Source organism: Mobula birostris, chromosome 1, assembly GCF_030028105.1.
Source record: "Mobula birostris isolate sMobBir1 chromosome 1, sMobBir1.hap1, whole genome shotgun sequence".
Classification (NCBI taxonomy): domain Eukaryota; kingdom Metazoa; phylum Chordata; class Chondrichthyes; order Myliobatiformes; family Myliobatidae; genus Mobula; species Mobula birostris.
Window position 1 is genome coordinate 205,119,359 of NC_092370.1, and position 13,821 is coordinate 205,133,179.

Below are 13,821 nucleotides of genomic sequence, written 5' to 3' on the forward strand. Positions count from 1 at the left end.
CCTCTGGCAGTGTGTTCAATGTATTGAACAATCTGTGCTACCTGATGAAAGGAGCATTCCTTTTCATTTTCACTGGGTGGTTCTTTGAAAATTTATTTTTCTCTTGCAAAGCAATATTTGTCATTATTATAAACAAAAAAGTTGAAGTTTTGAACAAATGTGTAGGACGTGCTTCCTTGAATGTTGTTGATTCAGTGTCCTCGGTGTATACAAAGGAGAATAAAGTAGCCTCTTAGTTGGAATAAAAACTAATTCTTTTAGTTGAGTGGAATACAGTACAGAATCCTGAATTATTTGTACAAGTATTTGCTTAATGTGAACAAAACTGCAATTTCAGTTTGCAGAGCTAAAAATTAAATAATTGCTTCAGTATGTCTCTACTTAGCAAACTGCCTTCCCTTATAAAAAAATCTAATTTTATATATGTGCATTGTAATTTTTATACTTAAAGCATTTTAATGTATTTTATTTTAAGTGCATGATATTTCAGCTTCTAAATCATGCATGTGTTTCGATCTTTAATATGGTCGTATTTATAAAATTAATTTGAGCGTTGTGCCTCCTGCTTCCCGGTGTGTGGTGACCTCGAATCCCTTAATGTCATTGGCTGCACAGCCAGATGATGATATCTTGTTGCTTGTGTTCATTATGTCAGACTGATTAAAGAAGGCATGGGTAAAAGATAGCTAGATTGTTCTGGGTAATGTGCTTTGAGGACAATGGAAAGAACTATTGCTTTACCATTGGCTATAAATTATGGGTGATATAATGTGAGTTAACTTTTATTTTAATTTTGGTCAATTGTAATCAAAATTGATTTTAAAAATTATGGATAGGTTTTACTGAGCTGCAGATTTTATAATCCATTGCATGAACCTGAAAATGATTATTTACAGAACATCCTTGATTTCTTATGTTAATTTTGTTTCCATTTGTTGTGAGGTGTATTGGTATGTTAAGGATAAACCTGACACAAAAACGGTTGAAACATTAAACAGTGCATTAAAGCTCCATTGAGATGTTTATTCCATACCTTGGGAAAGTTTTCGGACATAGCCTGAATTATTTATAATGTAGTCGATGCCTTTTGAAGAGTTCATCACAGCCCGTACACACTTCACGCAGGTGAGCTGCAAGAGGGCATCGGTTATCTTTGCCACTCCTCTGTCAGACAATCTGTCCAGTGCTTCTAGCAGTAAATCAAGGCCACCAAGCTCCAGGAATTGTAGCATCCAGGCATTGTTGCTGTTTTCCAGTCGCTTCTTCAAGCCTGAGTAATTCATAACAGTTGGGGTCTGAAGCAAACGTATACAGAGCTCAGGGTCAGCATTTTCCAGGTTGGCCTCGGTATTGTCTATATCTGGGGCAGTGACCTTTTCCTTTAAAAGAGCCCATTTCTTCGACTTACTTTCCTGCTTTGCAGCCATATTAATTCTGCCTTTGGTTCACCTGTGAAATGGAAGGCAAAGAACTTGTTAAAATAAGGCTTGAGATTTGAAAAGTAATTAAATCCAAGAGCCATATTACTGGTATAAGGCATCTCAAAACAAGCCCGAACCAGCAGCAAAAGAATATTCTTGTTGTAGGTTGGATCTTTAAAATGCTCTGTTTCTTCATCCTGTGGTGTGCAAGTTAATACAAGAACAACACAGGGACGTGCATTATAGCTGGGCTATTTGGCACAACAATCCTCTTCAGTGAGAGCAAGGTTGATTATTGATCCATCCTATATACCTTGTCTTTTTCCATATTCCTTAATAACTTTGCTGAACATAATATAGCCGTGACAGATTACTGATCAACAGAGATGCAAGATATTCTGCAGATGCTGGAGAACAACATCCCACAGTAATACACACAAAATGCCAGAGGAACTCACCACGTCAGGCAGCATCTATGGAGGAGAATAAAGTTGATGTTTTGGGCTGAGACCCTTCATCGGGACTGGAAAGAAAGGAGGCAGAAGCTGGGGGGAGGAGGGAGAAGTACAAGCTGGCTGGTGATAAGACCAGATGGTAGGGGTGGAGGAGAGGGGAATGATATGAGAAGCTGGGTGATGATAGGTAGAAGAAGTAAACAGCTGAAGAGGAATTTAAGAAAAGGACACTGGACCATGGAATGAATATAGGGAAGGAGGTGGGGAACCAAATGGAGATGATAGGCAGAACATAAGGGAGGGGTAGAAGAGGAGAGGGGGTGAGAGGATAACCAGAATGGGAGAAAAACAAAAAGGTGGTGGGAGGAGGGGAGAAACAGATGGGAGTGGTACTCAACAGTTCTGGACGAGAATTGCAAACCTGGTGTCGTCTTTTGCCATATCAATGTTGCCTATTTTTTTCTCCAGAAAAGCTTGTTTCTTATTTTCAGGATGATGACATCTGGTTCTACTCTATTATTGTTATTATTATAATTTTTATTATTATTATACAGATTTTGGGGCGGCACAGTAGCACAGTGGTTATCACAATGCTTTAGAGTACAGGTGACCTGGGTTCAATTCCCACCGCTGCCTGGAATGATTTTGTATCTCCTTTCCATCACTGCATAGTTTTCTCTGGGTAAATTGTCCTGTGATTAAATCGGGGGATTGCTGGGCAGCGTGGCTGAAAGGGCCAGAAGAGCCTATTCTGTGCTGTATCTCAATAGATACATAATAAAAATATTGTGGAGTTGTCATGCAGCATGGAAATGGGCCCTTTGCCCTACCAAGTCACTGCTGACCATTAGGTGCCCATTTAAAATAAGACAGTGCTAATCCTATTTTGTTCAAACACAATCAGATTTTATTTTCAAAGTGACATTATTATGGAATATCAGCAGAGCTCACATACGTTTGTAAAATCGGATTCGAGAGCTCGGGTTAGAGGAGCAACACCTCATATTCTGTCTGGTTAGCCTCCAACCTGCTGACATGAACATGAATTTCTCTAACGTCCAGTAATTTAGTTCCCCTTCCCCCTTCCCCCTTCCCCCTTCCCCCTTCCCCCTTCCCCCTTTTCCCTTCCCTCTTCTTGAATTCCCCACTTTGGCTCTCCTCTTACCTGTTCTCCTCAGCTACCAAGCACCGCCCTCTGTTGCTCCCCCTCCTTCTCTTTCTCCCATGGTCGACTCTCCTCTCCTATCCCATTCCTCCTTCTTCAGCCCTTTACCTTTTCCACCTATCACCTCCCAGCTTCTTACTTCATCACCCCTCCCCCATCCCCTGTCACCTCGTAGCTTGGACTCTTTCCCCTCCTCCCACTTTCTTATCCTGACTTTTTCACCCTTTCCTTTCCAGTCCTGATGAAGGGCCTCAGCCGAAAACATCAACTGTTTATTGATTTCCGTAGATGCTGATTGGTCTGCTGAGTTCCTCCAGCATTTTGTGTCTGTGGCTCTAGATTTCCAGTAGAATCTCTTGTGTTCAAGAGCTCAAGTTGTGTTTAGCTAATTTTCACCGTGGAATCTGAATGGTGATAACACCCTGTTTAAAATGAAAATGGGAGATGGGAGGAATGTCCTTTGTGTAATTCTGCTTTGGCTGACCGAGAATAAATTGGTGAACTAGGTGGCACAGTAGTGCAACTAACAGAGCTGTTGCGTCGCTGCACCAGAGACCTAGGTTCGATCCTGACCTCAGGTGCTGCTTATGGGGAGTTTCCATGTTCTCCCTGTGACTGTGTGTTTTCCCCAGGTGCTCCAGTTTCTCCCACACCCCAACATCTTGTTGGTTAAATGGTCACTAGTGTATATGTGAGTGGTAGAATCTGAAAGGAGCTGAAGAAAAAATGGGGAGGGTAAAAAAAATGTTGAATTAATGTAAGATCAGTGTAAATGGTCAGCATATACTCTCTGGGCTGTAGGGCCTAATTCTGTGCTGCGTCTCTCTCTAACTCTGTTTCTCTGATTAATCAGAGTTCAAAGTATGAGCTCAGAGAAAGACAGCTGTTGTTAACTGAAGTCAGACATGCTAGAGGAAGGTCACCCCACAACAACACAGCATATTATTACTCAATGTTGAGAGCGCTGCAGTTGTTACATTGGGTAATCTGATGGTGGGGATGTAGATTCCCTGCCAATGAGCAATAGATTCTCCTGCCACTGCATTTACAAGTGCTCTGACTAAAGGCTGATTTATACTTGTGTGTACTAGCTTGCACCGTAGCCTACGCAAGTGGGCTTCGCCGTTGTGAGCATTTATACTTGTGCATTGGTGTGTCTGCGTCGCACTGCAATTCACTGCCAAAACGCTAGTTGGCGGTGGGGTTTCTATGCCACTGTATTGAGTTCCTTCGTGTTGAAACTCAACACGAAGAAACTCAAACTTCAAACAATGGCGACTGAAACTGAAGGAGGGTGAATTTTCTGTGCTTGTCCGGCCACCGAGAGACATGGACGAAGAAATGCATTTCAAGTATTTTCAGATGTCGGCAGGTAGATTTGACAATTTGGTTCATCGTCTCTAATATCGCATCAGTGTACGCACAGTATACTGAGAGACTGGCAATCACCATTGGAGTTTTAGCTTCAGGTGGAAGTTAACAGGCTGTAGCAGCTAGCTACAAACTGGCATCAAGCACAGGGTCCTCCGTAATTTTGGAGGTCTGTAAAGCTTTATGGAAAGCATTGCAGCCAGAGTTCCTTGCCTGCTCTTCGGTCGCCCAATGGGAGGCTATTGCAGCGAAGGAGGAAATGCGATGCTACCAAGCGGACCAATCACAGTAGTTGCGGTCTGTGTCACCGCAACGCGTAGTTACATTTTGGGAGAGGTGCGCATTAGGCTACGGCGTAGGGTTTGCGTAGAGTATAGCGTAGGGCGTGCCGCTACGCCGTACCTACGACGTACATTTGACGCACAAGTATAAATCAGCCTTAGCTGTCTATAACTCCAGGACATCTTTAAATATAAACCTCACCCAAAGTGTTAAGAAGCTTCTACAGATCATCGTTGATTAATGAATTTCCCCGCATTTGGGCCCTTTAAAATAAATAATTACAAATAAAGGTAAGACTGGTCTAGAATTCAGTAAAAATAGAATTCTGAAAACAAGCTTGTTCATTCTAATGGTGAAATACAGATTGCTCTTTACACTGTAACGATTCCTCACACAATTGAGCATAATTAAGTGGACGTGCCAGTGGTTGCACTGCGCCCATTGGTTTTACTGCTTTGCACCTCACCAAAGCTCTTGGGTAGAATATGAGTACAACACTTGGCTGTAATTCCATTCATCTAAAAATCAGTTTTCTAATTCAGGAAATGGTTGTCTCACTGAATCAAAATGTAGTTTCTTCACTATTTAATTTCCCAGTTTCTTGCTCTTTAAACTTGGTGTGAATTGCTGAGTCCTGTTTTGTTTTTGTTCATGCATGAGCCAAGGAAAGAATTCATAGTTCAGCAAAATTGTGGAGCCAGGAAGTTAATTTCAGGGACTGCACATTCAATTCAACATGTCTAAGCTCTCAGTGGGATGTTAGCGGTAGCTCAGGTTAGAAATACAGCAATGGAACTTTCCTCGTGTACAGGAGCTAAATTCAATCCATTAGTAAATCTACCTCATGATGAAATGTTATATAATTTTTTTAAAGGAAAGCATTTATGACGTGATATAATTCCAGCAGCCATTGTAGGTAATAGTTCAAATCATTTATATAGCTTTGCATATTTGATACTCTGTATCACTATTAGAATTTTGAGAAGTTTCGTTTATTAAGAATGGGTGCAGAGGGTTAGATGGGGAAGGGTGGAAGTTGGTGTGATTGAATCACAAATACCTGGGCATGTGTGGGTTAGGGTGAATGATTTGTGTAATACTCAATGGTGTTTACAAAATGTGGTCACTTACATCAGATGTATCAAAGCTAAGACTTGACAAATAGGAATTTGCATGCCAATAAACAAAAAATGGTATTGAACTCTCTAGCTTCTTGTAACCTCTCCCTTCTCTCCCCCCCCACTTGTTGTTTTCTTTCATTCTCGTGACCCTCTCATATATTCCCTTTCATCCTCCCTCATCTGCTGGCTTGTACTCCTCGCCTGCCCCCCCGCCCCCATTTATTAATCTGGCTCCTGCCTCTTCCTTTCCAGTCCTGATAAAGGATGTTGACTGTAATTTCCCTCCATAGCTGCTGCCTGACCCACTGTTCCTCCAGCGTTTTGTGTGTTTCTCCTGAATTCCAGCATCTGCAGGATCTCGTCTGTCTCCCTTGTACGTTCAAGCTGTATTTATAAATTTATATTGCATCTTTCATGCATTAAGATGCAGGCTCACATCGCTTTATGTATTTTGTAAAAATAAGTCAATATACTCACAAAAATGCAAGTTAAAATTTAAAATCATAAGTAAAGACAAACATTATATCAAATATACCAAATTATATAAATGTAATCAACATCAACAGGAGTTAAGTAGGCCAAATTTTTTTTTTAAAAGTACGTTTCCAGAAGTGTTTTGAAACGTTCCACTAGCCTGGCATATCTCATTTGGTAGAATATCCCAGATTTTTGGTGCAAAAGAACAAAAGTTCCTGTATGTCTTGTACTAAGCTAATTCCGTGGATGTAAGGTTATGATTAGCAATGTAAAGAGGCAGACACTCCAAAATATTCAGAGGAGCTATAGGAGTTCAGAGACTAGTATACAGTTAAGAGTATTTTAAAATTGATCCTAAAGGACACAGGCAGCCAGTGTTGTAATGCCAAAACCAGTGAAATTTGCTCAGATTTTTTTTGGTTAAGATTCTTGCTGCTGCATTTAGAACAAGTGTCAGCACTATCTTGTGCAGTCCTGAACAGAGTGCATTACGGCAGTCTAATCAGCTAGAAACAAGAGTATGTCAATTTTTCTGCATCTTGAGATGTTGTAAGAAATTGAACTCTTGCAATGCTCCTTAAATAAAAGAACACGGTCTTAGTAATATGGTTAATATGTAATTTGAAATTTAGCTCTCAATCAGTAATAACTCCTCAACTCCCTACTTCAGGCCTGATGATCAAGTTTATTTCTAAGATTCATACTTTTTTATTGCTACCAATAACCAAAATCTCTTTTTTTTTCCTTATTTAATGTAAGGAAATTTGAACTCATCCATTCTGTAATGCTGGTAAGACACCGGACCAGAAGGTTTAGAGCCTCAGGGTCATCTCGTGTAATACACAAGTACAGTTTGTGTGGTCTGCCTAGCTGTGGTAAATCACTTTGTGTTTTGAAATACTCTGACCTCATGGGAGCATGTAGAATGAGAACAACAATGCACCAAGAATTGATTCTTGCAGCACATCAAACACAATATCATAGATTTTGGAAGCACTATCACCAAAGCAAGCAAAGAATTTTCTTCCTGTAATGTAAGATTGAAACCAGCTTAAAGCAATTCCAGAAAGACCTACCCATTGAGTAACAACAGAACATCTGCAGATGCTGGAAATCCAAGCCACACACGCAAAATACTGGAGGAACTCAGCAGGCCAGGCAGCATCAATGGAAAAGAGTACTATTGACGTTTCAGACCAAGACTGCCTGGTCTGCTGAGTTCCTCCCACATTTTGTGTTACCCATTGATTAAGGTGGTTTATGAGAACGCTGTGATCTACGGTATTAAATGCTGTGCTCAACTCTACGAGAACAAGAATTGTCATGAAGTCTTTCTCAGGTTCAAAGTACTTAAAGATCTCTTCCCTGGTTGAGGGGTGAGTCAGTCCTTTCTTTTCCTAATTGATCATTACATTCCCTCAATGCCAGAATGGGTGATACACTTTCCTGCTCTACCTGTTGATCTTCTCTAATCCTGTAGAATCTGGGGTATTTCCCAAGAAACTCTGCTGGAGGACTCCTGACACCAGAGTTGCTTCTACCAGTGGCTCAACTGCCCAGTTGTTAACAATAACTTGTTTTTTAAAATCTTTCTGCACATATCTAATCTGAACTTCTGTCTCTTTTCAGTACTTTGTCTGTTTTTCTTGTTGTCAAGAAGCCATCAGAAGCATTGAGCTCTGCAGGGCCCTACCCATGGCCTTGTTGCATTCTTTGTCTTCTCCCATTAGGCAACTATCAAGGCCCAAGTGTGCATGGATTAAATTATACCCACTGAGCTATATTACCATGCAGATGCTAACCTTGTTCATGCCACATCCCTCTGCAGATCTTTTTGGTGAATTGTCATTTATTAGTCTCACTTTTGAAACTAAATGGATCTCCATTGAGACAATTCATCAGGTTGATTCCTAGGATGTCAGATTTATTCACTGAGGAATGGGAACGGAATTGAGCCTGTATTCTTTGGTGTGCATAAAATGAGATTGTCTTACTGAAAGATGCAATATTCTAAGTTTTACAGTGATAATGCATCCCTGTAAGTTGGATAAGTCACCGGGACCGGACGAGATGTAACCCAGGCTACTGTGGGAGGCAAGAGAGGAGATTGCTGAGCCTCTGGCATTGATCTTTGCATCATCAATGGGGACGGGAGAGGTTCCAGAGGATTAGAGGTTGTGGATGTTGTTCCATTATTCAAGAAAGAGAGTTGAGATAGCCCAGGAAATTATAGACCAGTGAGTCTTGCTTCAGTGGTTGGTAGGTTGATGGAGAAGATCCTGAGAGGCAGGATTTATGAACATTTGGAGAGGCATAATATGATTAGGAATAGTCAGCATGGCTTTGTGAAAGGTGAGTTGTGTCTTATGAGCCTGATTGAATTTTTTTTGAGGAAGGGACTAAACACATTGATGAAGGTAGAGCAGTAGATGCAGTGTATATGGGTTTCAGCAAGGCATTTGACAAGGTACCCCATGCCAGGCCTATTGAGAAAGTAAGGAGGCATGGGATCCAAGGGGACATTGCTTTGTAGATCCAGAATTGGCTTGCTCACAGAAGGCAAAGAGTGGTTGTAGACGGATCATATTCTGCATGGAGGTCGGTGAATAGTGGTGTGCCTCAGGGATCTGTTCTGGGACCCCTACTCTTCGTGATCTTTATAAATGATCCACATGAGGAAGTGGAGAGATGGGTTAGTAAATTTGCTGATGGCACAAAGGTTGGAGGTGTTATGGATAGTGTGGAGGGCTGTCAGAGTTTACAGCGGGACATTGATAGAATGCAAAACTGGGCTGAGAAGTGGCAGATGGAGTTCAACCCAGATAAGTGTGAGGTGGTTCATTTTGGTAGGTCAAATATGATGGCATATGGTAAGACTCTTGGCAGTGTGGAGGATCAGAGGGTTCTTGGCTCCGAGTCCATAGGACACTCAAAGCTGCTGCGCAGGTTGACTCTGTGGTTGAGAAAACATACGGTGAATTGACCTTCATCAATCATGGGATTGATGAGAGGAAATGTTGCAGCTATATAGGACCCTGGTCAGACCCCACTTGGAGTACTGTGCTCAGTTCTGGTCGCCTCACTAAAGGAAGGATGTGGAAACCATAGAAAGGGTGCAGAGGAAATTTACAAGGATGTTGCCTGGATTGGGGAGCATGCCTTATGAGAATAAGGTTGAGTGAACTCAGCCTTTTCTCCTTAGAGCGACAGAGGATGAGAGGTGACCTGATAGAGGTGTTTAAGATGATGAGAGGCATTGATCATGTGGATAGTCAGAGGCTTTTCCCAGGGCTGAAATGGCTAGCATGAGAGGGCATAGTTTTAAAGTGCTTGGAAGTAGGTACAGAAGGGATGTCAGGGGTAAGTTTTTTTATGCAGAGTGGTGTGAGTGTGGAATGGGCTGCCGGCGACGGTGGTGGAGGCGGATACGATAGGGTCTTTTAAGAGACTCCTGGATAGGTACATGGAGCTCGGAAAAATAGAAGGCTATGGGTAACCCTAGGTAATTTCTAAAGTAAGGACATGTTCGGCACAGCTTTGTGAGCCGAGGGGCCTATTTTGTGCTTTAGGTTTTCTATATTTCTATCTACCTGGTGAGGTATCTAGAATCAAGTATCACAGCCTCAATCTGATAGTTCGGCATTAGGACAGCCTCAGGAATAAACATCATCTGAAAACTTATGAACCTTTGGAATTAATTTCCAATGAGACTGTGAGGTTTAGTTGCTTGACTCAAGAAGTAAATGGAAACATTTTTGTATATTAAAGAAGCCAAGGGATATAGGGTTTAAGGAAAGTGGCAATGCAATAACTGGTCGGCCATGATCTTATTAAACTGCAGAGCCTTCTCTAAGCTCTTATTATCGTGAATATGCTTACAGATTCATTAATGTGCAGAGATGAGAACTAGTCCGTTAGGTTTACACTAGAATTAATACAATAATCTATGCATAAGATGGTTTGAAATAAAATAATCAGGTTTGATCTTGAATTTTATTTGAAATAGTGAAGATGTTTAATTTAATAGGATGAAAACTTTATAAAGTATCCTTTGGTCTGTCAAATGTTACCATGATGCTGCTATTTATTTGCTTAGCTATGTGACATGGATTCCTAAATTCATACCAGCTGCATGCAAACCTATGATAGGACTGACCAGATTTAGAAACATGTGCATCCTCGTTCATCTTTAACTTGTTGATGGAGGACTTGTATCAGTGAGTAGTGATGTTATCTGTGTACATTTAATTATGTCCACATTATCTTCCTTGTATACAGCCTTCCTTGTAATCCAGTATAAATCATTAACAAACCATTCTCCTCCCATTGCAACAGGTAAATAATTTTATCTGAGCTATTTACCACTAGATAAAAGGAAGGGATAGGGATGTTAATGCACAAAAGCCCAATCTAATAATATAATGCATTTATCTGTAACATGCTTAACAAGTGATCTACAATAATGGGGAACAATTTCATTGGTGGCAGCTGTAATTTGCCTCAGGATTGAAGATGAGCTTTCTTTATCATTAAAGAACAATGGAACAATATTTGACAATCAAGTAAATAAAGCTAAATCATATAATGTTAATCCAGTTTGAAGAGTTTTTTTTCTCCATTTATAATCATATTAAATGCTAACAGCCTATGCAGACACTCTGGTCACATTGATACTGTCTTTCTCTGCTTGGGACCAGGCAGCATTAATGCAACATGAAGGGTAATTGGTTTGGACTGGTATGCATTCATAGTGCATCTTGCTTTTTTTGGAGTTTTCTATCCCAATGAGTCATTGACATTAAAGAATGTGATCAAACTTATTTTTAACTCAAGGACCCAAGGGATGTGGGAATCACAGAGAAATATAGAAATCGGAGGCCAAGGCTAAATGAAGGCTGTGATCCAAAGCAGCAGGGAGATCGGAGCAAGGCTTGGGATGCAAACAGAGAAGCTGGATCAAGGGAAGGGTGTCATATGGAGAGGAGAGATTGGAGACAGTTTGGAGCACTGATGATAGGATGGAGAAGCAGTTAAATTTTCTCAAGCAGGTAAGGAGAAAGGCCACAGTCCTTGAGTTCAGTGACGCCACCCTCAACAGCCACACATTTCCGACATTTGGGAAATCTTGCCTAGCCAGTGTTAAATCTACCTTTTACTTGGTCGGCACTCAAACGTTGATGATATTCAAGCCTGAGACTAGTAGTTTTCTGGACACTATGAATCAGAAGAATATTTATTGGGTCATAATCTTATACAATGGTGGAGCAGGTTGAGGTCTTTATGGCCTATTCTTGCTTGCTATTCCATGTGCTCTTGCAGCTTTCTGTTCTTATGATGACCATTTTTAGAGTTATTGTCAGATATGGACTCAGAAGACTATTGTGTGTCAAGAAACAGAGATCCATGGAAGTACTCAGAAAGCTGTCACTTTTCCACTGAGGGTAACAAGGACATGAGACAACAAAGTCAACAGGTTAGATCGATTGAAGAAAAACAGGGCTGTAAATTCAGAGAAAGGTGAACAGTGAATTGACGGTGGAGAAATCACTGGGGCTGAGAAATTGCAGAGGCTGGGAGAGTAAAGCCAGGAAAATACAGTATTGTGCAAAAGGTCTTGGATGTGTATATGTATGTATGTAATGTATGTATGTGGTATATAAGTAAATATAGTGCCTAAGACTTTTTCAGAGTACAAACTGTTTATAGGTTAAAATAGGAAGGCGTTTGGGAAGCAGAAATAAAAGTACTTAGCTTTGTATTAGCTCATTACTCTTAAGCAGACATCCCACCCTGCAAAAACTCATTTCAAGGAGGTAGCATCATCAATTTGTGGGAGACTCCCGGAACTTCCGGGAGAGGTGAGATGTCTGCAATAGAGTAGCTTCTTAGCAGCTAGCCAGCTAGTTTAAATAACATTCGCTATGCTAATGAACGAATGACACCTGTTAAACTCCCCTCAACATGTCTTTTACAGTCTTAACCCAATATGGGCAATAGAAAAGTCACTGTTGCAAACAGTGCAGTGAGCAACACTGTCATTATTTTTGACCCCTATTAGGCAGGGGTACACTTTAGGGTAGTCTGGGGTGACGTATGTTTTATATTTTCTTTTTTTTGGAACACTCTGCCATGACGCGCTCTCACTTTCTCTCGCGCTCTCTCTCTCTCTCTCTCTCTCTCTCTCTCTCGTGGTTGCTCTCTCTTTCTCACGCTCTCTCGCTCTCTCAAAAAAATTGATTTCCGGGATATTGTATATAATTTGCGGGCATCAGGGAGCCACTATTAATATGCAGGAGACTCCCGGAACTTCTGGGAGAGGTGGGATGTCTGTTATTTGGTAACTGGAAAGACATAATACACAGTACTGTGCAAATGACTTGGGCACTCTAGCTATATTATAATGTACCTAAGACGTTTGCAGAGTACTGTTTCTTGTTGAGAAATTCAAGAGGTATGTGATTTTTATAGATCATAAAACAACATCCATTTTCTGGAATTAACTCTGCCCTAATAATTTTGTCGTGTTTCTGACAAACAGCAATCTATGTAAGGAGTACATCAATTAATTCATAGTGATTAAAATCCTTAATATTAGGGCCCAAACCATGAAATAAAAACATATTTTCATTACATTAAAGTTCTCTGAATCTTTAAGGTTTTGAATAGAGAGAGGAATTACTCTAACATGCATCACCACAAGCTACACAGTTAACTGAATCCCCATGACTGGAAAGTTTTTCTCGTTCTAGAAAGTTATTTCTTTATCATTCAAAAACCAGAACAATAAAACTTACCCAGGAGCTGCACGTTCTCTCTGGAAAAGGATTGAAATGATCTTCTCTTAAAATATCAATAAATTCCTGTCATGTCACCAGACTTTCAAAAGCAGCTTGAAATTCATCATGGAGATGGTGCTGCCTTACAAACATTTGTACGAAACCACTGTGACTGAGGTACTGGGAACCCTTGCACTGTGCCTCTGCAGCAGATTTCAGAGACTGAATTGCTAATCACAGCAGAACAGTTGCCAACATTCATGACTAGTTCTTTTTTGCAATAAGGGCACTTTAGCAAAAACCCGTAAGTGCCTCTATTATTCATGTGACTGTTCTTTCAGAAACCCATTTGAATGATATGCAGCAAAGTCACATGAAAATAATTATATCATACAAATGAAGTAGAAACCATTTTGCAGTGAAATAATCCACAGCCAGCGTAATGGCAAATTTTTCAACTTTGTCACATATACTCACCTTTTAAAGATTTTATTACGCTTTTCTAAAATGATGCATTTTCCAATTTAATATTTTGCTTCAAAATTTCAGGCAAAGATTTTCAGACGTATGATTCAATACGTTTTACCTGATGAAAGGTCTGGTGACTACATGAACATCAGCGTCTTATTCTGGAGGGAAATCAGTTATTAAATTTTGTGGTGAAATAATTTTAAAGAGTTGTTTCTCCATACTTGTGTGTGTATCTGGTAGGTGTTGATGTACATGAGTGTTTTATTTTTATAGAACTTACAT

The 13,821-nt window shown here is 40.4% G+C and overlaps 1 protein-coding gene across 5 annotated transcripts in view; it reads right to left on the reverse strand.

Moving 5' to 3' along the window:
• The window catches only part of inf2 (inverted formin 2), an 86,775-nt gene that overhangs the window by 48,223 nt on the left and 24,731 nt on the right, over nt 1-13,821 (reverse strand). For 4 of the 5 annotated variants that reach the window (XM_072269624.1, XM_072269609.1, XM_072269631.1 and 1 more), the window contains exon 2: nt 1,034-1,449. In XM_072269624.1, the coding sequence (XP_072125725.1) occupies nt 1,034-1,427 (394 nt within the window). In that variant the 5' untranslated portion in view covers nt 1,428-1,449. Of the gene's footprint in view, nt 1-1,033; nt 1,450-13,086; nt 13,210-13,821 lie in introns of those variants that run through there. The other variant, XM_072269617.1, reaches the window with a different exon arrangement.